The sequence below is a fragment of the Brienomyrus brachyistius genome, chromosome 18 (genome assembly GCF_023856365.1).
Source record: "Brienomyrus brachyistius isolate T26 chromosome 18, BBRACH_0.4, whole genome shotgun sequence".
NCBI lineage: Eukaryota > Metazoa > Chordata > Actinopteri > Osteoglossiformes > Mormyridae > Brienomyrus > Brienomyrus brachyistius.
Window position 1 is genome coordinate 14,644,002 of NC_064550.1, and position 21,958 is coordinate 14,665,959.

At 42.6% G+C, this 21,958-nt stretch overlaps 2 protein-coding genes and 1 long non-coding RNA gene across 19 annotated transcripts in view; 1 reads left to right on the top strand and 2 right to left on the bottom strand.

Annotated features, from left to right (window-relative positions):
• Positions 1 to 4,219, bottom strand: part of tead3a (TEA domain family member 3 a) — a 45,521-nt gene extending 41,302 nt beyond the window's left edge. For 4 of the 11 annotated variants that reach the window (XM_048983566.1, XM_048983567.1, XM_048983564.1 and 1 more), the window contains exons 1-2: positions 3,954 to 4,217; positions 3,474 to 3,641 (exon numbers count right to left, since the gene is read on the bottom strand). The gene's annotated coding sequence lies outside the window, so the exon portion shown is untranslated. Of the gene's footprint in view, positions 1 to 3,473; positions 3,642 to 3,953 lie in introns of all 11 variants that reach the window. The other 7 variants (XM_048983570.1, XM_048983568.1, XM_048983569.1 and 4 more) reach the window with 4 other exon arrangements.
• Positions 4,220 to 7,911: 3,692 nt separating this feature from the next.
• The window catches only part of tulp1a (TUB like protein 1a), a 36,609-nt gene continuing 22,562 nt past the window's right edge, over positions 7,912 to 21,958 (bottom strand). For 3 of the 7 annotated variants that reach the window (XM_048984265.1, XM_048984263.1, XM_048984264.1), the window contains 7 exons: positions 12,167 to 12,252; positions 11,221 to 11,388; positions 10,921 to 11,033; positions 10,638 to 10,746; positions 10,089 to 10,187; positions 9,290 to 9,461; positions 7,912 to 8,256 (listed from right to left, as the gene is read on the bottom strand). In XM_048984265.1, the coding sequence (XP_048840222.1) occupies positions 8,123 to 8,256; positions 9,290 to 9,461; positions 10,089 to 10,187; positions 10,638 to 10,746; positions 10,921 to 11,033; positions 11,221 to 11,388; positions 12,167 to 12,252 (881 nt within the window). In that variant the 3' untranslated portion in view covers positions 7,912 to 8,122. Of the gene's footprint in view, positions 8,257 to 9,289; positions 9,462 to 10,088; positions 10,188 to 10,637; positions 10,747 to 10,920; positions 11,034 to 11,220; positions 11,389 to 12,166; positions 12,253 to 12,383; positions 12,528 to 12,667; positions 13,569 to 13,594; positions 13,718 to 13,949; positions 13,986 to 14,062; positions 14,174 to 16,486; positions 16,586 to 17,498; positions 17,626 to 21,958 lie in introns of those variants that run through there. The other 4 variants (XM_048984258.1, XM_048984260.1, XM_048984259.1 and 1 more) reach the window with 4 other exon arrangements.
• On the top strand, positions 14,283 to 17,675 carry LOC125713267 (uncharacterized). The gene is made up of 4 exons (XR_007383523.1): positions 14,283 to 14,317; positions 15,315 to 15,410; positions 16,241 to 16,843; positions 16,993 to 17,675. It is a non-coding gene; the product is annotated as an uncharacterized LOC125713267 (long non-coding RNA).

Below are 21,958 nucleotides of genomic sequence, written 5' to 3' on the forward strand. Positions count from 1 at the left end.
ACATCCACAAGTTAACTATTTTATTACCCATACTTTGGTAAAAATGATTATGCAGAAAATTATGTACTTTTTTTCCAGTGTCACAAAACAACTGCATTGGTCTTAATTTAACCCCCTGTGACAGACTAGCCCTTAAAGACCCAACACTGGAGCCCATCAAAGGCACATCACTTTTTAGCAAGCACTGCTCATTAATGTTTTAAATCATTCTAATCGTGAAAGGTGTATATGAAGGAAATATTTCAAGGAAATATGAAATATAAACTCCAAAGCAAAGTCTGATTCTTAAATTATCACAGGGGAATTTGACTGGATATTTACTAATATATATGATAAGAGTTTTTGTTATTTGTTCCCAGAATTTTGCAGAGAAGGACTTCAAACTGAGTTTACAGAGTACACAAGAGTACCAACGAGTGGTCTACAGCGTGCGCGAAAGTATAGCGCAAGGTGGTCTACAAAGTATGTGACAGTACCACAAGGTGGTCCACAAAATACACGGAAGAGTACCACAAAGTGGTCTACAGAGTATGCGAACACGATTCTCCTGCTGACAAAGAGAAATCATCTTCATGGAAACAAAGTCTGAGGTTCAGCAGATGAGTGATAGAGCCAGTCAGACAAAAACACAAGTGCAGCATAGTGTAGCAGGTACTAAATGGAAAGGGTCACTATCTCCATTGCAGTAGCATCACAAAGTTGTAGTATACCTAGAGAGCCCGTATTAGGGTAACATTTCAGAAAAATTTCACACACTGTACCGAGAACCCCTCCCAGAAGCAGTGATACTGCTGACATTCTGAGAATCACTTTCTAAAGACTGTTGGGTTAAATGAATTTGAATCAAAACAGCAAAACTGAGGGAAACAAACATGACACACCAATGCATGGACTTGGTTTTAATTAAGAGGAGAATTTCTCAAAGGGCCCCCAGCCTGCCATACAAGCGGGACAGAAATAACTGCAGACCTATATAAAGCCATGATGTCAGGCCAGGCAGTGCTCATGCTTGCAGCTCCATTTGAAACTTCACGACCAGTCTAAAAAAAAAACACCGGCTCCCAATCAACATCGCTTGTTTTCAACTATGGTAGTCTGGGAAAATAAGAGAGACACTAAAGCTTGATGCATGAGTGAAGACTAAACTGGAAAATGGAGCCTCTCCGTATGTTTTTGCGTGCGATTTAAGATTATCTTCATAGGACTGCCTTGTGGTTGTGAATAAAGCCGGGCTTCGTTTAAGACTGCATCACAGACTGCATCAAGAACAGGCTTTATGGCCAAGGGAGTTCACTGTGTAGAGCATAAAAAGGCTTTGAAGGTCACGCACGTTGACGAACGGACAGCAGGCCGACCCTATCTGAATGGATGGGGGTGGGTACACCCTTTGATGGCTAAGTGCAGTCTTCCCCTGGTTCAGGGGGAGTTGGCAGAGATGGACAGGCAAGCCTGTGGGCAGTATGGCTGATCAAAGAATGAAGAGATCAATCAGTCCTGTGACCTTTTGAATGAAGGAGGGGCTTACAGGGCTGGGGGAGGCTTGTTTTGTTTATTAAGGGAAACCTGTGACAGAATCTCTCTCTCTTATTTCAACAGATAATTAAGGGGTGGCCCAAACAATGATGGAAAAGTCTCAAAGGAGAGGTCTGAATTTCTCACACTTATGAAAGTCACGTTCAAAGAAATTTACGAGACTGTCAGGAATACTGGAAAAGCCGGTCCTCTAAAGACAGGTTGTTTTTCAGAACGCATGCTTGTCCATTGAATTGTGTCTAAAGTTCAATAGCTTTGATTTCATACATTTAAATAAACAGACAATCTCTAACCTATATGTATGCACTATAACAACAACCCTTCTGTACACACAAGAATCCCTCCCTAGGATCAATAAAGCATATCTTATCTGCATTTTAATTCCAGACCTTCACACCGGAAAGGAAGTCACCCTTCATTTTCCCTTCATTCAAGAATCTTCAGGTTGATTTCTATACCTGGCCAACGTGCTCTGACACACACAGTATTCTACTGTGCCATGTGACAGACAGCAGCAGATATCCAACAGGCCTATATGAGGGAGTGGATCTAAAGCAGTACGCGACTATTTCTTTACAGAAAATCGCTCTGTGAAACCTCTGCTGGTGTGTGCTTTGGAAAGCACTTACTAGTTTATAAGATTTAAAAGTTAAGTCACCAGCAGCCTGACAGACGGCCTGCGGTGTGGATCGAGTCCCGACACCGGCCCTATCTGCAGAAAGGAACCCGCTGGGCTGTACAGACGAAGGGCCGGCTCTGGGCGGCCCACAACAAGACCTCAGACCTACGAACGTTATACCGACTTTTTTTTATATCTGAAACACATGCTCATTGTTACACAACACAATAATGGACCTTTCAGTAACCGGCCTATAATTATTCGCAATGATTTCATTTACAATGTGCTTTATTTAAAAACCACCCTGCCGTAATATATGCATACATGCACAGGCGCAAGCGATGAAAGGAAGCTGAGCAACAAATGAAAACGCGCCAAGGAAGATTTAATAGCATCAGGGGAACCGAGGTTCCTCTCTTAGGAGGAGGATAGTTTTACTCTGCGGTTTTATCATCCATCCAGCCCTTCAAGGCGACTTTCATAAACGCGACGCATATTTCTGCAATCAGAGCCCCGAATTATCACGTGGATCCGTATAAAGTGAAACGGGAGGCTTTTGTAGCGGCGACTTAAATAAAGGTAAATGGCCAGGGGTGCAGTGACCATCCAGGCAGCGCAGCCCTCCTTTGTTCATGCGGCTCCCTCGCAGAGGGTAACCCGAGCCGGCCACTTCCACATGGTAGGGAAGCGGATCCCTGCTCTGTCAACATGACCAAATCATCTGCGATAATTATATCCCGGCTATTTGTGCCGCAATAAGCTAATTGGCCGGCGCCTGCACCAGGTTGGCCTGAACTTTTCACTCCAACTTTTCATGTCCATTGACAAAACCATCCAAGAAAATGAGGTGGACACCGGCAAAGCATATTTTTCCTAACATTGCAATCCCAAATAGCAATCTCTGTAACAATCGACACCAGTTATGTATTTAAAAACAAATAAAGACTTGTTTTAATAACATGCAGTTCATTAAGGCGCGCTTCCACAGCAGTTTCTTAGATGTCTTTTTTTATCGCTCATAGAAACAAAGAATAAAACAAATAAAGAATTTTATTACCACTTATTTAATATTGTGAGACAGATTATTTGCATAATGAGTGCTTCTTGCGCAGGACTGCAGTGTTTAACAACAATCTCGGCCTCGGTAAATCATGTAGATTTTGTGTTGTCCGTGACTGGACGCTGCGGGGTTTAAGTCTGGCTTTATCGGGAAAAATAGGAGTTATTGTCCGTGTTGACCGATGCTTAGGAATCACTGCGCCCAAACATATTAAACAGCATTATCCCTGCCACTACGGTGGCGCCCACAGGCTGTACTTACCTATAAAATTATTTAAAAAGTGCTTAAGCAATTGCGTTTACTTAAGCAATCCTCCAGTTGACTGATTTTTTTGTTTGTTTTCTCTTTCAAGTCCCTGGTAAAAAAGAAGGATCTGCTCTCACCCCTTCCACAAAAACCCAGGGAAGTTGGGAGTGAAGTGCCGATAAACTGCAAAGAACAAAAACACACACCATCCTCAGCTTCCCCGAAGTACGGACAAAAGCGAAAATGGAAAAAAACCAATGAACACATCAACACTGATTTCTCTGGCTTAAATGCTAAGTAAAGGCTCCACATGACCACACAGAAAGGCGCACAAAATCAGTCATTTTTTGTTTTCTAACCCTCCTCAATCCAAGGAATCCCATGGAAAAAATGCAAAAAATGACAAAGATTCAAAGACTCCCAGCGAGGATCTGCTGCACGAAACTTTACAAAACCACTCAGACAAAGAAGACGTATTTAGTAATAAACACTCACCTTTGGCTGATCCGTACTTCTCCCTTCTCAAGCGCTTGTAAAAAGTTTCCTCATTTAAAGAGTTTATTTTTCGGGCGCTTTTATGTTTTCAATAAATATTTCTCAGGGTTTGACAGTAAAGGTGGAATGTAAAGTATGACTTTGGTATGAAATCAACGCACAACGCTGAAAAACGAAGAAAAAAAAAGTTTCAAGGAGGAGCCATAGCCCTGTGTCAATCAACAAAGTTGGGGGCAGAGACTTCCCTGGAAAACCCGCCCCTCATGCATTTGAAAATACGAGTCTTGTAAAGGCGCTTGTCTTAGAAGGTCTTATATAATCTTCCTTAATTACAACAGGGTACGCCAAACACCACTGCCCAAAACGAGTTGCACGGACGTGTATTCCCTTTGGATTACATTAAATTTTAAAATAACAGGCCTACCAATTAATAAGAATTAATCAAAAGAGTTAGAAATGTAATATAATTTCCACTGCTTATCTATGCACTATGCACTATAAATAATTGTGTCTTGTCAGTATGGTGTATCCAAATGACCCTTTGACCTAATCCATGATCGACTCCCATTTGAAAGTTAGGGCTACAATAAAGTTGTATCCTACCCTGCTCTGTCCTACCCAAAGTCAGCAAGATGTCAGGTGTAGTCTCGATTCCTGGGTGAGATCGGATCTGATGGTGGTTCCTATACTTTAAGTAAAGTTTTGATGCACATTCAGCTATCTGACTAAATATAATCACAGCAAAATAACTCATCTTTAAATGCGAATTGTATAACATTGGAGATTAATGCAAACAAAAGACTACAAACAAACAAAAGGCTCTTCGGAAAAACATCACCAATTTAATATCAGGCCTAACTTCCCAAAATTACTTGAATTACAATTTTTGTACTTCTATCAGAGTATCTGTCCTCGGTCATTGCGAAATCAAATAAATAGTCACACAATTCACTGTTTGCCTCCCAAAACTGAAACAGATATTTGTAGGCCTAAACGAAATCAAGTTAGGCCTATTTAAGTTAATAGCTTGCTGAATATGTTTAGAGAGCTTAATGACTTTTTTTTAATGCCCTCTGTGTGATAATGTTATCTCAGGAATTTCTGAAAAATAGGTGGTTCAGTGGGTATCACCATTACTTCATGCTGTTAGCTTTTTATTTAGTTCTATTCATTGTTATGATATTGCCTCTAGTGCAGGGTATAACCTCCTACAATCCTGAAATGGATGAAGTGCTTGGAAAATGCCATCCATCCATTTTCCGCTACTTATCCGGGGTTGGGTCGCGGGGGGCAACAGTCTAAGCAGGGATGCCCTGACCTTCCTCTCCCCAGCCACCTCTTCCAGCTCCGACAGGGGAATCCCAAGGCGTTCCCAGGCCAGGCCAGAGATATAAACTCTCCTGCGTGTCCTGGGTCTTCCCCGGGGTCTCCTCCCAGTTGGACATGCCTGAAACACCTCCCCAGGGAGCTGTCTAGGAGGCATCCTAGATAGATGCCCAAACCACCTCAACTGGCTCCTTTCGATGCGGAGGAGCAGCGGCGCGACTTTGAGCTCCTCCCAAACGTCTGAGCTCCTCACCCTGTCTCTAAGACTGAGCCCAGACACCCTGCAGAGGAAACTCATTTCTGCCACTTGTATTCGCGATCTCGTTCTTTCGGTCACTACCCAGAGCTCATAATCATAGGTGAGGGTGGGAAGGTAAATCGACCGGTAAATTGAGAGCTTTGCCTTCTACCTCAGCTCCTTCTTCACTAAAATAGGATGGTTCAGCGTCCACAGAACTGCCAACATTGCACCAATACGTCTGCCCTCCCTTCTTCCCTCATTCGTGAACAAGACATCGAGATACTTCGCAACACTATTTTCATAGACACACAGAAGTCACATCACTTAGATTCGCAAGGACAGAAAGGGATTTGTGAAACATGAGGAGCGTACTACTTGTCCTATTTAGGGTGATGGGGGGTCTAGAGCCTATCTTGGAGACTACTGGACCAAGGCAGTGAGCAAACCAGGGTGGGGCGCCAATCCATTGGTTGGAAAATGGATGGATAAAAACTGATTTTATTCCTTTAGACTCGGAGAAATAAATGTAGTTAAAAAAGAGTGAAAAGTAAGAATCTGCCCCCCCAAACTCATCAAGTCCTACCTCCCATAAATCGTTTACAAATACATGTCTGCCATTTGCTATATTTTCAGTCATAAACTTCACTTTAACACGTTGCAACATTTTTCCTGAACTAAATATATCCTAATTTACAACATTTTGAACTCCCCGACATAGTTCATATTAAAATTTTCAAAAGACATCTTGACTCTAAAATCAGTAATTTTATTTAGATGGAAAAAAAAAGACTTTATTTAATCCATCATCACGTAACACACGGGGAAAAGAATCGTAGGTCAATTTCATACTGGAGAACTTCTCCTGGAATTTGTATACATTCCACAGTTAAGCATAGATCCAAGTCCTTCTCCTCCAGTAACCAGAAGTCGAGCCCAATGATGTAATCCTTTGGAGATGAGCCGAACCCGATCATTCTGGAAAGAGGTGAGCCGCCTCCCGCCCCCAAAAAGGAAAGGCCAGCTAAGGTCCCAGAAGAGCTCCCTCTGCTGGCCAGAGTATATATATGCAGTGCCTTATATTATTGGAATCCATCCATTTTCCAAACTGCTTATCCTACTGGGTCGCGGGGGCAGGGGGGATCCGGAACCTATCCCAGAAGCTATGGGCACGAGGCAGGGAACAACCCAGGATGGGGGGCCAGCCCATCGCAGGGCACACTCACACACCTACAGGCAATTTAGCAACTCCAATTAGCCTCAGCATGTTTTTGGACTGTGGGGGGAAACCGGAGTACCCGGAGGAAACCCCACGACAACATGGGGAGAACATGCTAACTCCACACACATGTGACCCAGGCGGAGACTCGAACCCGGGTCCCAGAGGTGTGAGGCGACAGTGCTAACCACTGCACCACCATGTCTGCCCATTATTGGAATCTTTACAAGTTATTTAAGAACTACTTATCCAGCCATAGATTTCGGTTAAACCTAGAGCAGGTTTTCTGGGCGCCCTAGGCTGACATCAGTGCTATGTAACTAACCATTTTTCTGAAGGTGGGGCCTTGATGTTTGTCCTGGCCCTGGGTTAATCAGCTTCGGGTTAAACCCTAACCCTACCTATCCCGGGAAGCACGGGGCATGAGGTAGGAGACACGCTAGACAGGATTCCAGCCCCTCGCAGGACAGACAGTCCTGCAAATGGGTAACTTAGAGATATGTACATTGGGTAGGTGGGTGAGTAGACCGTAAAGTCCGCAAAGAACCTCCCCCCCCCGCAATATATACATTTAAAATTCTCGTATTTGCATCATCAAAGTTTCATAGACACACAAACCACGTCAGATTCGTAAGGACAGAAAGGGACCCGAGGGACACGAGGGCCGCACGCAAAGTGGGGCTGTCCCCAAGGATACCTTCGGACTCACCCTGCATCATAAATATGAATCACGACCCCATCACGGCGGCCATGAGCCGTCCAAGGCGCGTCGCAGGGAAACCACGACTCCCGCGAGCCAGCGAGAAAGGGAAACATTTTCCTTTCTCTGTTTACTGCTCAATTTATTGCTGCCTGTGTTTTGTGCTGAAAACCATGTAGCGCTTCTCCAAATTCTGTGGCAGAGACCAGATTCTCTCTCCAGACACGGACTTTAAATTTTGCGAAATAGTTGGACTCAAAATAATTAAGGGTCACAATAAAATGAATTTCGCAACAAAAGCCGTTCTTTACGAAGAACGTTGCAATATTAAGGAAACATGATGGACAGGGTACCTAAGCACGCTGCTATTGCTACAGTTAATATGATTATGTTCGTATACGAGTAGATGTGGCCCAAACTATTTTTATAAAAGAATCACAAAATTCCCTGATACAAGCTGAAACTGACAAAGTAATTGGCATATACAATTTTTTATTACATTTTCCACTGAGCACTTCACTTTTGATTTAAGACTTAATATATCACTGCAAATAATAAAACACATGAGAATCAGGTCCATTTCCTGATCCAGTAAGCCAGCTAACCCACCCGACTGAAATAAAAATGACACGCGGGGTCTTCCCCAGGCTCGCTGCCACAGCTGACGACATCACTTCCTGCAGCTCTCAATCGCAGGCGAGTTTCCCATGGAAGCTGGACAGTGCGATGGCGAAGGCTTGGACCGCACACAGGGGGTAGCTGTAATCCAGTGTGAAGGTGTCATCAGCCACGCGCCCAAACTGCATTATGATGTAGCTGTCTGATGATGGAGGGGGGGGGGGTGTCATTCAGTGGATGGGAAACTCAAACAATTACAACTAAAAGTGACAGAAGACAAATAAGGCAGACACACAAGCATCCAGCAAGCTCTCAGCATCAGGAACAGCTGAACCAGCTTGCAATACCTCACTGCTGTAAATAACTCACTGTACTTACTGTATTGTCCAGTACACACTGCATTTATTCCAACATTCCACTGATATGCACTCTTGCACTTCTTGTAATCATCCACACTTGTGTGCACTCTGTATATATCAACTGGACTGTTCCTTTCCCTAACTGTGTGTGTATCCGCTGTAGGTATAAGAGCCAAATGTCCCCACAATGTGATGAATACCCCTGGGGGACCAGTTAGAGCAGTGGTTCTCAAACTCGGTCCTCGGGACCCACTGCCCTGCTTGTTTTCCAGCTATCCCTGCCCTACATATTGCTGCTTACCTGGATCAGGTGTGTATAGTCAATCAGAAGCTGAAAGACAGCTGGGACTTGTGTGTGGGGCAGGGATAGCAGGAAAACAAGCAGGGCATTGGGGCCCGAGGACCGACATTGAGAACCACTGAGTTAGAGGTTTCCATTATGGGAAATGGCTATTTTCTAAAAATCTGACACTGCAATCAATAAACTGAAAATGCAAGGACTTTTGTATTTTATTTAGTTACTTATGGTTAAGGTTAGGGCTGGGTAGGGTTTAAGGTCTTCATGTTGGGATTAGAGATTTCCCCATAGAAATGAATGGAGAGTTCCCACAAAGACATGATTACAAACCTGTGTGAACTTTGACCTCTTTCAAATTCTTACAGATAAACACAAGCTAAACCAATGAATGAAATTATCAAGCTCGGTGGCCCTTTGCATCACCATTATATCCAAGGGCCACACAGTGTCCTGCCTCCGTCTTGCCTTTCTGCTTGCCTGAGTGTTTAGCATTTAGCATAAAGAAGATGCTCTCGCTCTCTCTCTCTCTCTCTCTCTCTCTCACTCTCGCTCTCACTCTCGCTCTCGCTCTCACTCACTGTCTTTGCTGTGGACGATCTGGAAGTTTTTCACAGACGCCTGCGTTACGCGGCCTGAGAAGTTGAGCACGTAGGAGGCCGAGTCGTCGTTCCACACTGGGGTCTTGTTGTGCAGCTCAATTAGGCCGTCCATCTGCCGGTCCTGGTACCTCATCACGAGCCCATCAGAGTCCTGATTGAGGACAGGATTGAGACGCAAACAGGGGAGACGCGGACAGGGGAGACGCGGACATGGAGAATGAAGACGGAGGAAACGGAGACAGGAGAGATAGTGACAAGGGAGACACAGGTAGAGGAGACGCGGACAGGGGAGACGCGGACAGGGGAGACACAGAAAAGAAATGTAGATGGGGAGACAGAGAGAAGAAACACAAACAGCAGATAAGGAGACAGAAAACATAGATGGGGAGAAGGAGACAGGAAATGTAGACAGGAAACACAGACAGGAAATGCAGATGGGGAAATGGAGACAGGTGAGATGGAGACAGGGGAGAGAGACGAGAGAAGGAGACAGGGGAGAAGACGGGGACACAGACAGGGCTCACTCAAACCTTGGAACAGAAAGCTAGCAGCTGGTTCTATATCAGTGCTAGCAGATCTGAGATTAATATGAAGTTGTTTTTCTGCATGCAGTTTCTCATGTTGATCAGACGAGGGCAGTGTACCGCAAAACAATGACGCACAGTCCATAATTAACCACATTATTACAGCTGTGCTGAATACTCTCAATGAACAATACATAAATAAAAATATAATCCAGAAATATCTATCAGTACTAAACATGGGATGACTTGCGTACGTTTCGAGGTCGTATCGGCACTCTCTCATTGCATTCATCCATTCCTGGGATGATCACTGTCATCTTCCTGGGGCCCATAAACCCCAGCACATTTGTCCCCTGAGACAAAAACAAGCAAATAAGACATTCTGGATGACTTCCAAAGGATCGATCAATCAATCCATCCATCCATCCATCCATCCATCCAAGTGGAATATATTTTAACTGAATTGGTTTTAGTATGATAAGATTTAGTTTCAACGAGATGAGAAAATCACAGGTGCTCCTTTAGTGATCAATGATCAATTTTCATTGTTGACACACCACAGCACACAACAACGAACCGTGTCCTCTACATTTAACCCATATGTGACAATGTGACATAGCAGGGGGCAGCTAATTCAGCGCCCGGGGAGCAGGGCTTGGGGGCGGTACCTTGCTCAGGGTACCTCAGTGGTGCCTTGCTGGTCGGGGATTCGAACCTGCAATCCTTCGATTACAAGTTAGCTTCCCTAACCAAGAAGCCACCACTGCCCAAACATGCGGGTAAGATCCACGGCTGGGTCTCACATAGATCACGGCCGCCAGCTCCTGCCGTGCATTGGACAGATCCGGCAGGGCCCTGTCAGGGTTCAGGCCGTCATCGAACACGGTGAACTTGGTCCCCATCAGATTCGACCTGCGGGGTCAGAAGAGGGCGAGTTGGATGGTTCGGAAAGCCCAGCTGATCCTGATTCAGATTCGTCAGACAGGACTGAGCAGAGTAGCGGCACAGAGTGCATGCTGGCAAAAAACCTTGCCAACCACCTTCATCTTTCACATGCAAATTAAGCAGATTTTCCGATCTGTTTACCTCAACTTCCCAATGTAATTCTCTCCACCCCGCGACAGGTCTGTGGCGTCAGTGGAGATCAGGTAGTTCGAGGTCGTGCTCTTCTTGCGTTTGCGGCCAGCCAGCAGGAAGGCCTGTTGGAGGGGGGCGGAGTCAGAGAGCAGCCCTTACATCATCTGAACACTGCGCTAAACCTGTGTCTGGTGGAAATCATAGCATTTTACTCCATGCACACTGACACCTGTCCGAAAGCACCTTCAGCCAGATGAAAGGGTCCAGTCTCTTCACCTTCAGCCACATGAAACGTTCAGATCCACTCACCTTCTTTTCATTGTCCAGGTGCAGGTAATAAGTGGGGTAGAATCCGCGGTCCCTGCCTCTCTTGTCACGCGTCACCTTGCATTTGATCGTGATGCCCTGTGGAGCTGGCTGCAACACAAACTCCTCCAGGTCATCAAACTCGATGACAGGTGACGGCGGTCTTTCCTCCTGGATGGAACAGGCCATGGAATGCTCTACTGCAAATCGAGCGCATTCACTGCATGAAACCCAGATTTCTGAACAACTTCACCAGGAAATGTGCACCTGTGAAATACTGTAATACTTTGGTCTGCAGAAAGTAACATGAGAAGATTACAGAGGCCAGCTGGCACCAGTAATTCAGTTAGACAGACGACTTAGGAGATTAATTAGAATCATTGCATTACACAAAAAAAGTTCATAACTTTCATCTCACTAATGCATCTAAAGGAGGAATCAGATATAAGACCAGTGGCCCTTTCACTAATACCACCACACTATCACAGTGAAGGCCAACAATGACACAATGTTTGCTGAAAACTCCCTATGCATACCCAATAACTCTTGGTAGGAAAATGCATTGCACATGGTCAGGATCAAGTACGGACTTCATTTTAAACATCATGACAAAAGCTACATTGCTGGTGGTGTCTTAGACCAGTGTGTTAGGAGTTGGTAGGGAACAAAAATGTGGACTGTCTGGGTTCCCCCAGGACCAGGTTGAGATACACTGTCTTAGATATTTATCTTCTGTCCACAGAAGACGTTCATCACTACAACCATTTGTTAGTTTCCAAGACGAATTGATGGTAGAGCGATATGACCTGGTCGGTGGGCAACTAACACATTCTCAGTATTTGGCTATGTTGTTGTGCGGGTCACACTGTAGGGCGTCATCAGCGCTGTAGGGGGTCTTCACAGCCGTGGGGGTCATCAGTGCCCCGTAACCACTTTGTCTTTGACGTACCTTTTTGCTCTTCTTCCCCTTGCTTTTCTTCTTCTTCATGGTCACCTCTGAGTCCTCGTCTTCACTCTCCTTAGCCTTTTTATGTCCTGGAAGAAGATAATCAATTACAAGTCATAAGTACATCTGCCAAGGGCACCGGTAATCGGTTTACCCTCTTAGGTGGCTTCCAAAGGCTAAATAATGATATTCAGGGCAAAAGCTATGGGGGCGACCTCACCTTTCTTCTTCCCCTTTCTATCCTTCTCCTTTTCCTTCTTGTTGTCTCCTCCGGCCCGGAACATGGAGCCAGGACTGGTGTTATCTTTCCTCTTGGTTTTACTGGGTTTGGTTTCAGGTTCGCTGTCATCGCTCTCCGATTTGCCTGCCAACAACAGACAGACCTTTGTTCTCCATCTTCATCTCAGGCTGCAGCTGAGTTAATATCAGAGTGATTAAGCCATCTGAAGAGGGCGCTGTCATTAATGTAGCTATATTGTACGGTTCCACCCACTGAGCACTGACCTTCATCTTACCAGCACCTTCGTCTCAGGGCCTCATCTTTCTAGGTTGGAATATTGTTAATATACAAATCATCAGGAATCACCTTTCGGTCTAGTGCTGAAATTTGGCTTCTCCTCGTCTATCAGAAACATGTCCACTGGATCTTTTTTCTTGGATTTTGGTGGCTTTCCTTTGTCTTTTGAACAATGAGAAAAACAGACTGGAGATTATGAGACCACAGTAAAAGAGTGTATTATATATAGAAAGTCTTGGGATGCTTGTTAAATTCTGTGAATATGTGTATTGGTTTCATAAGAAAAGTCCATTGACAAGCAAAGTGTAACATATCAACACATATCTTCCACACAGATTTTGTTTTTGTTAAGTGTCATAATCTTTTGACCGACTCATTCTGTTCTTGCCATTTTGCAATTAATTGCAATTGTAATCACTGGCTCGCAAACAGACACTAAACAAAAACGTTTAGTGTTATATGTTATCGAAAAGGTGTGACTCTTGAAAATGATGATTCTGCCTGTCAATGAAGTTTTAAACTATAAATCTGGGTTTCAATATATTACTACTTGAAATTAATGTTATACTTAAAAATACTGATTCTTTCTACTGTGATGTGTTTTTAGTAAACAAATTAATAAAATAATGATTTTTGTTTTAAAACCAATAAATTTCCAATATTTGTGCTGAATTAGGCAAATGTCCCAAGACTCTCCGTTTGTTTGCATTTCTGCAATTACAGAAGTCATAGCCAACAGTAGTTTTCCTAGCTTAAAGTATTTGTTATGTGCCAAATAAATACAACGGAATCTTACAGGATTAACCATTGCCCTTATTTTACTATCTACTACGTTTTGCTTTTTCTATGACAGCTTCTCTCACTGAATGCAACAAACCAGACTCCTCAGCCTCTGGGGTCAGACACAATCTCACCCTTGCAATTTGATTTCTGGTCCTTGGCACTGGATGAGGCGCTCTTCTTCGAAGGCTTCTCCTTGGTCTTTTTCTGGGGTGCATTGTCCTTCTCATGCTCAACACCATTTTCGCCTTCAGAGCCTGCTTTGGATGGAAAGAGTTCAACGTATTCAAAAATATATTAGAAGGCTGGTTGCAATATTGTTATGCGCTATGTATACTGCGCGTTTGCGTTTTTCCTATTTTCTCCACCCTTCTTGTTGTCCCTCCCTCCACTCCACTTCACTTTCTGTCCTACAGGTGGCTTGTGCAAATTCGACAGTTTTTCCTTTGCTCTTTCGGACTGATTCAGAGCCCCACCTCTTCTACTCACGTGTATCCCACATAGACAACAGTGCGGCAAGTTTAAAGATACCCCGATCCCGGGGCTTACGGCAGTGGAGACGATTCAGTGAGATGTTGTGAGCTGCATTATTGAAAACTTACCCTCGTTTGAAAACGTGATCTCTCAGATAAATTGCTGTATTTCTTTCGGTAAGTATTATTAAAATATATGCTTAGCATATAATGCTCGGCTTCCCTGCTAGCATAACATTCTCGACTCACGGAACTTTCGCCCATGGTCATGTTTCACCGTAGTTCACTTTATGTGGAAACACCAGGATTGAGTGACAGCTGTTTCGTCCAATAAAATAGCGTCGTTGCTATCCGAAACGGTAGAAGATGTACTTATTGAAAAGAGTAAGTTACTATTAAACACTAATGAGCTTTTATTATTACAATGTATAACACAACAGACACATTACTTTTCATACATGATTTATATTGTGTCTCAAAGCACACATTTCTAACACTTGCACGGCTCAAAGTTTGCAATGTCTGAATGATGAGTACTAATCAACACGACTTCTTGAGAGTGTTTAGAGTCGGACACACAGGTAAAAATAACTGCCGGTTTTTGTCAATGCAGAACTGCTTAACCGATTACAGGGTCGTGCAGATTAATATTTTGAAACTTTGTATTGCGTGGTGTGTCTCCTTTTCAGCTATGTTTGTGACATTTGCCCCATTTCGATTGTGTGGTGGCAAACTTGCATATAAGGTTGCATATGTCGTGTGGTTTACCGTCTTTTGGCACAAATCCAAAGTATTTCCAGCTGACACTCCGGCTGCGCTTTATTGATTGAGCGTGATAGTGAAAAACTCTGCTGCACTTTCAGTCACACCCCACGTGTGAGACTTTGCACTCAGAGCAAACTGGAAGTGCAGGCTATAGAATCAATAAAATTAAAAATGAGTATTGAAATAGTTTTATACATGATGGAATCGATACTTTTAGCATGCTTGGTATTTTTGACAACATTAGATGTATTTCTACATTACAGTATGCCAATGAATGCCAGTCTGCCCATTTTTCATCTTGTGAATGAAATATAGATTTTTTTTTTAAATTTGTATTTTTGGTGAGAATGTCCTTTGGGCCATAAGTGGCGATATATTTAGAAAAAGAATATTATCCCCTCAAATGTTGCAAGTCACATTTTAGACATACTGGATAGGTTGGCGCACACAGGGACACCAAGGTGCTTCAGTAAAACCTGTTAGGTTCCATCAAATGATCTCAAATCTGATGTACAGGTAGATGTGAATTTGGGATTTGACCCCATTCGCCATGTAGTTTTTAATATATTTACAAAACACAAAAGTGTGTGTTTGTATTCGTTTGTATTTGCTGCAGTTCTTGCTGCTCCTACCTAATATGAACTGTTGAACCTGGAGGTAGATGCCAGTACCACTGGTGCTGGAGCTGTCCAACTGCAAGAGGATGATGGAGGTAACAAACACTCCATTGTTACTTGTCTAGGAAATCTGATAAACGTCAGTGCAACTACAGTTCGGCTCGGCCTGTAGTGGTGCTAACTGTCCACAAACTAACCGTCTCTCGTATGCAGAATTACAATCGATGTCCGATTCATTGGTCGTAGAGAGAGGAAAGCTATACCATCGAGGTCTGTTAAAACATTCTCACACACTTTCTTATATCAGATGCTTTTTTCCACTTCCCTCAATTCCGTGAGTCACTCATTTAGCTTGCGGTTGGGGGTGTTGTGCTTGTTTTTGTGTAATCCTTTCCCCCCCTGCCTTTATCGTCGCCCATCACTTACGCTCTGCCTCCTCTGCTAGTTGGTTGCAGCAAATTTAAACATGCCATGATCTGAGAATACAGCAGGGGAGGAGATGCAGAGAGACACAGCAAGCTACAGTATTGTGGAGTTTTTGCACATTTTTACCAGATCGTTTTGCTAGAACTGTTGCTTTGATTATTCATTTTCTTCAGTTTCTGATCTGTACATGGTTGTAAAAGGCATATTTGTAATGCATATCGTTTGCAAGTAGTACCTGTCTGTGCTTTGTATTTCTTCTCCAACCCCACCGACACACGAAACCAGAAGTACCAGTATGTTACCTCCCAGTTCCCCTAAACGGTGGTTTTAATTGAGGTTGTAACAATATACGGACAGTGAGTTTAAGAGTTCTGTACCAAAGGCATTTGGTTAATTTAGACCAGGTGGTCGTCAGCATTCCGGTCTTTTTTCCATTCATGGTTTGTTTGTCATGTTACCGAATAATATGAGAAACATGTTCATCTGTTTGTGCTTGAAGGAATATTACATCACATTTTTGGATCTGAACACTGGCGAAAACGACCAACAAGGCCCATTCAAGAAAATAAACGTCTAAGTTCCTGTGGACGAACGGTCTTTTTTTGGACACAATGGTTTGGACACGGCATTAATGCATAGAAGAGTCAATTCCTGGACACCATCGGAGATGAAAGCACTTTTTAATAATACTTAGCGCTTTGACTCTTGTAGACTGCAGACCACTCTGTGCTTGAGGAAATCCTACCTTTATTTTTTGCAGCAGTCTTTGTCTTCTTTCTGATGTCTTTCCCTGCTGGTTCTTCCCTGCCCTTTGCTGTTTTCAATTTCTTCACCTTCTTTTCATCTATTTAAAGGTGTAGTGTGAGAAGAATGAAACAAGGAGAAGACTATTTATCAAATGGTATATGGATGAGATGGTACAGACCTCTGTCCGTCGGCAGTATTTACTACCGCTCAAACCACACATTTCTCATTGTCTCTATCTACATGTGCATTTCCATAAAATGTCCTACAGATCTCATGGTCTCGATACGCTCCCTTTCTTCCCTGTGGAATAATGTACTTCCTTTTTGGCACATAATCCAAAAAGCTTGAGGCTCTAGTCCAGGGGTCTTCGACTCCGGTCCTGGAAGGCTACCGTCCAGTAGGTTTTCTATCCTACCTGGCTTCTGATGAGGTAAATATCAGGAACAGGTGTGGCTCATCAGAAGCCAGGTAGGATAGAAAACCTACTGGACGGTAGCCCTCCAGGACCGGAGTTGGAGACCTCTGCTCTAGTCACTTTAAACCATGAGTCCCCAGCTGTTTTTCCCTGAGGGCCAAATTCTATCAGCAACACAAAGCTAAGGTCCACCACAAATAAAAAATACTAACTGTGTGGTCGCCTCGTGATAAAATTCACAGACTGGGGGGAAACAATCTGACAGTCAGGATGCAGACTGGACTCCACCAAATGGTGACTACTGCTTTTAACCAAGCAAGGTGTTGATGTAAAGATATATAACAAAATGGCAGTTGGCAGCTCTCCATGTAGTTCCTGTTTGTTTTTTTTTCACCTCGTTTGTTACGAATTTCGTACATGCACATCTCATAACTATGTTTTATTGTTGTGTTATGCATGAAAGTATTTATGTGTGTATAATGTATGCGTGCTATTTATGGAAGCTGTAACCAAATTTTGTTAGGTATACGTACACATTCTGTTAGCACAACGACAAATATAAAAATCCTTGAAGCTTAATTGACGGGGGCCGTACTTGGCGAGGCTGGGCTGTCCTCCCCACCGGCGGGGTCCTCATTCTTCTTGACCTTTGACCTTTTCGGTTTCCCATCTGAGCTGTTGGCTTGGATCTGGCTCGTCTCCTGATTTTTCTTCTTGAGCTTCTGTACAGCATGGCCTGCAGGAAAAAGAACTTGTTCAATCGTGCTACTACCCAAACGAAGCTGCATGTACAGAGGCGGCTCTTGCTAGACGTCGCGTTCCTGTTGTGTACCTGTGTGCTGCCGTGTTCATTCGTGTGGGTGCCTGTGTAAGTCACTTCAATGTGCCTGTAGGCTAAATTAGTACCGTAAGCAGTGGCAGTATTTACCACCACTCAAGTCGCGGCCATATATTTCAAGTCCACAAATCGACGACGACCTGTATATGGTTTTCCCTATGACCCATATTGACTGTACGTTCCTGCACTTTTTCGTTCAAAAACAATAGAAAGTAAATTACTTACCATTATTCAGTTAGCACAGGTTAGCAATGGGATGGAACACATTTAACAGCTTGTATTAAAAATGTCAATCACACAATCAGACACCACATGTTATAGAAATACAGATGCATTTCCAAACTATTTGAAGAATTATGAAGAAAATCTATTGCTATACTTAACTATAAACCTAACTGACACTGTACAATATTGACAACTGAATGGAACATGAGTTTAGGCGATAGAACAAATGTGGAAAATTTTGCAGATGCTGATAACCACAATATTTTTGTCTAATATAACCGACACCAATAACCAATATTTGGTCACATGAGGAACTGCAATTAAATTGACACCTTTAAAAAAATAATAGCATACAGGAAAAACAACTTTTCCAGTAACTTTGAGTATCAATAAAAGCTAAATATCAATATCAGCCAGCATTATCAAGCAAGATTGACACAACTGATGATAATGTCGTCATTTTTAATGGACATCGACCAATACCGATGTCATAATCATATTGTGCATCTCTGGCCATTACTGTTACTATACAAGGTTCTGGTTTTAGGAAACTACACTGGCCAGGAAAGTATTTCCTGAATCACAGTGCAGACAACATAAATAGCTGCCCCTGAACCATGAGAAACAGAATGTCCCCCCCCCCCCCCCAGCTCGACCTTAGAGGTGACAGAGCAGCCTGATGAAGCTGTGGGGTTAGGGTATAGGCAGATCATGGGGTTGTCTGAGGTTCAGCTTTGCCCTGAGCAGTGTGACTGCAGCAGGATGAAAACCGAACTGGATCCTTCCGACTGACCCCTGAGTGCATTAAGTGACCATCTGCTGCTGAAGCTAGTTTCCACCCCCCCAACTTCATCAGAGTCGATCATTTTTACACTCAGAGATTAATGCACAACATTAACTGGCCAAACCCAAGTCTCTTTACTGTGATCTTCATGCTATATGTTGCATGGAAACTCCATTCCTCATTAGTCATAGTAATACAAAGTAAATAGTAGAATAGAATATGAGACATTTAAACATGACATAACGAGATATGGATATAAGTCAGTGAAATACAGTTAAAAATACACTAGTGTCAAAATTGTGGAAGTGCTTCCAATTTTTAGAGATTGCTGCATTTTATTTAGCTGTTGCTCCAGTTGCTTATTTGATCGTCCAGTGTATGATATTTGTATCATTCTCTGATTGTTTATAAACAATGCTGCCAGTATTTGTGTAGGAATTTCTAAAGCGCAGTGCCAAAATTTATGGGTGTTTCCACAATTTTGGCCACTAGTTTACAGCTTAAAAATACAAATGGGCAATGGAACTGAACAAACAGGATTATGCCGTAATATTTGGTTACAGTGCTATGATTCCAGTGCAGAGATGGGGAAAGCAAGCACTTTTAGGAGATCATGGAGCTTTGAAGTACACGTTACAAATGCACTGTCTGCTGTGATATTTAGGTATGGGAATATTTTACAGGCAGACTTAAAAACTGTTGAAACAGCAAGACCACCTCTGGTTGGAAACCAGTGACTGACCAAATGAAGTCAAGGTTACTGGATAACTGGAAACTGTAAAGCTATGTTACGGAAGCCATTACAGACACTGTGCAGTGAAAGACCGTGTTCCAGGACAGAGCACCCCAGGTCATTTGAGATTTCTGCTTTGTACGTAAATGTTGCTATAAACTTGTGCTTTGAAAATGTAGGTATTAAAAAAAATTTTTGTAAATCTCAGCACAGTTTTAGTTTGAACAGATCATAGTTCAGGTATACATGAATACTCTGTTAACATTAGCAAACAGGAGCACATGGCGTTCGTACATTACTGTGCAGACTGCTGGGTCATTCACAGCCCAGAAACAGCTTCTCTTTCCCTAAAAAGGCAACCGCCAGCCTCACTACAAGATGCAGGACTGACTAGGCCAGTGTGTTTTTTAATAATGCTACTCCGGGATCATCGTACACATCGCAGTCACTCAGCAGATGCATAGATGCTGAACAAACCTGTAAAAATAGGGCTGTATTTGGTAAACAAAGAAAGAAAAAGGTGTACATAGGTACACCTAGAAGAAAGCGTAATCTGGTTGTGAACCTGAAAATCCACTTATAGGGATATTCAGTTTTTGAGTTGAGTCTTGATCCAGGAAGTTGTGTTCTTCTATGATAATGACAAAGAAAGCTATAGGTCCATGTACCTCCATCCATCTATCCATTCATTTTCAAACCGCTTATCCTACTGGGTCGCGGGGAGTCCGGAGCCTATCCCGGAAGCAATGGGCAATGTACCTCACACCACAAAGTTAATGACCTGTTTGAGAACTTCACAGTGTAGACAGTAAATTACCAGCCAAGTTAGGCGGTGCTGGGTGTCGGAGTATGAACAGCAACAAAGCTGTGCTTTATGTGTCACTAACTACAACTATTTAAATCTAATGAATTTCAAAGATACAGTACAATGAATCCATAAAATACCCAAATTCATTTAAGCTTGGTGGCTTAATTATACTCTTTCCATGTTCTTTTGATGTCTGTCATTTTATTATTAATCCATCCATCCATAACTTATTCATATGCAGTACTTGGTGACAGTGAGCCAGAGACCAAGGCAGGGACAACCTGGATGGGATGTTAATGTTAATAAAATTTACACTGACCTATGAAAACTTACAGTAAATTACAGTAAGACACAAAGTAATATATAAGAATTTGTACAGGTGGACAGTCAGTTTGTGTAAAAAAGGATATGCACTGTGCTGATGTAATCTATGCCACTTCATTTTAGCTGCCCTGAGGGAACAACAGATCAGGATTAAATCTGCATAAGAGGCTGAGTCTCTATTCTTTAAAATCTCTACGTAATCTCTCCTTAAACTAAGCTTCTCTGTGCCAGTCAGTTTTATACAAACGTGTTGTTACAATGCATTGCTATTGTTAGGAGGGGTTGGTGTGCTTCTGCGGTTGTGTTAAATGTGCAATATCATAACTGCAACATCTGCCTTCTATGCAGCTATGCAATAATTTGCAGTACTTATTGCATTTAAAAAGTTCCTTCATAGTTCGTTCTTGAGTAATACTTATGTTTAAATTTCTTTCCTTTGTGTAGATATTACCATCTTTTTTTCTGTAAAAAAGCGTTCTATTTACTTGACTCAGAGAGCCCCACACAAGAATTCCAACGTGCCTGGAATGTTGGTTTTATGCACGAATGGCAAATAAAAATCTCGTATCTCTTATCGTATCTCATCCTTTGACATAGAAGCAATATGTGTTAACATAAATGCAACCTCCTGTGTGATCAAGTAGAAATATTCATGTAAGTCAGAGCCGATGCCAGCTCTGGGACATCTACCTTGACACACTTTCAGACTCACATTCATGCAAGAAATCTTACAGCAAATCTCTATTATTCTGTTATAAACCTAAAATTGCCTTTCCTTGAAAGCGCTGTGATAGTTTGGAAACCCTACAGACTATTTACAACATAAGAAAACTGTTACATACATGTAAATGTGTGTGCAGGAAAATTTCACTACACAATCAGCTGACCAAAGTTGGCATCCCTACATACAGTAAATGCCTTTTTTTTTTTTTTGCACAGGATTCATATGCATGTTATACACGTCTGATGTTAATGACCCTAAATTCTAGAGAAATGCTCTTATAAAAATCCACTATTTTTTTGAGATATAAAAGACGGATGTTAAGTTCATTGAACGTACGCTAATCTTCATCCTGACTCATCTTTACATTCACTGCTTGCACGGCTGACTGATCAGCACTGAAGCCTGCCACGAAAGCAGACAAATATCACACGATTTACAAAAGCATGGTTTTATTAGACGGAATCTCTGTATTGCTGGCATTTAATAAATACCAAGAAAGAGTGACACTGAAGGCAATTTTGACTCATTTTGAAAGACACTGACACTGCGGGACCTTTCATATCTAATCACTCATTGTATGTATTTTATACTCTTATTGATTTCATAAGCTGATCTGCAC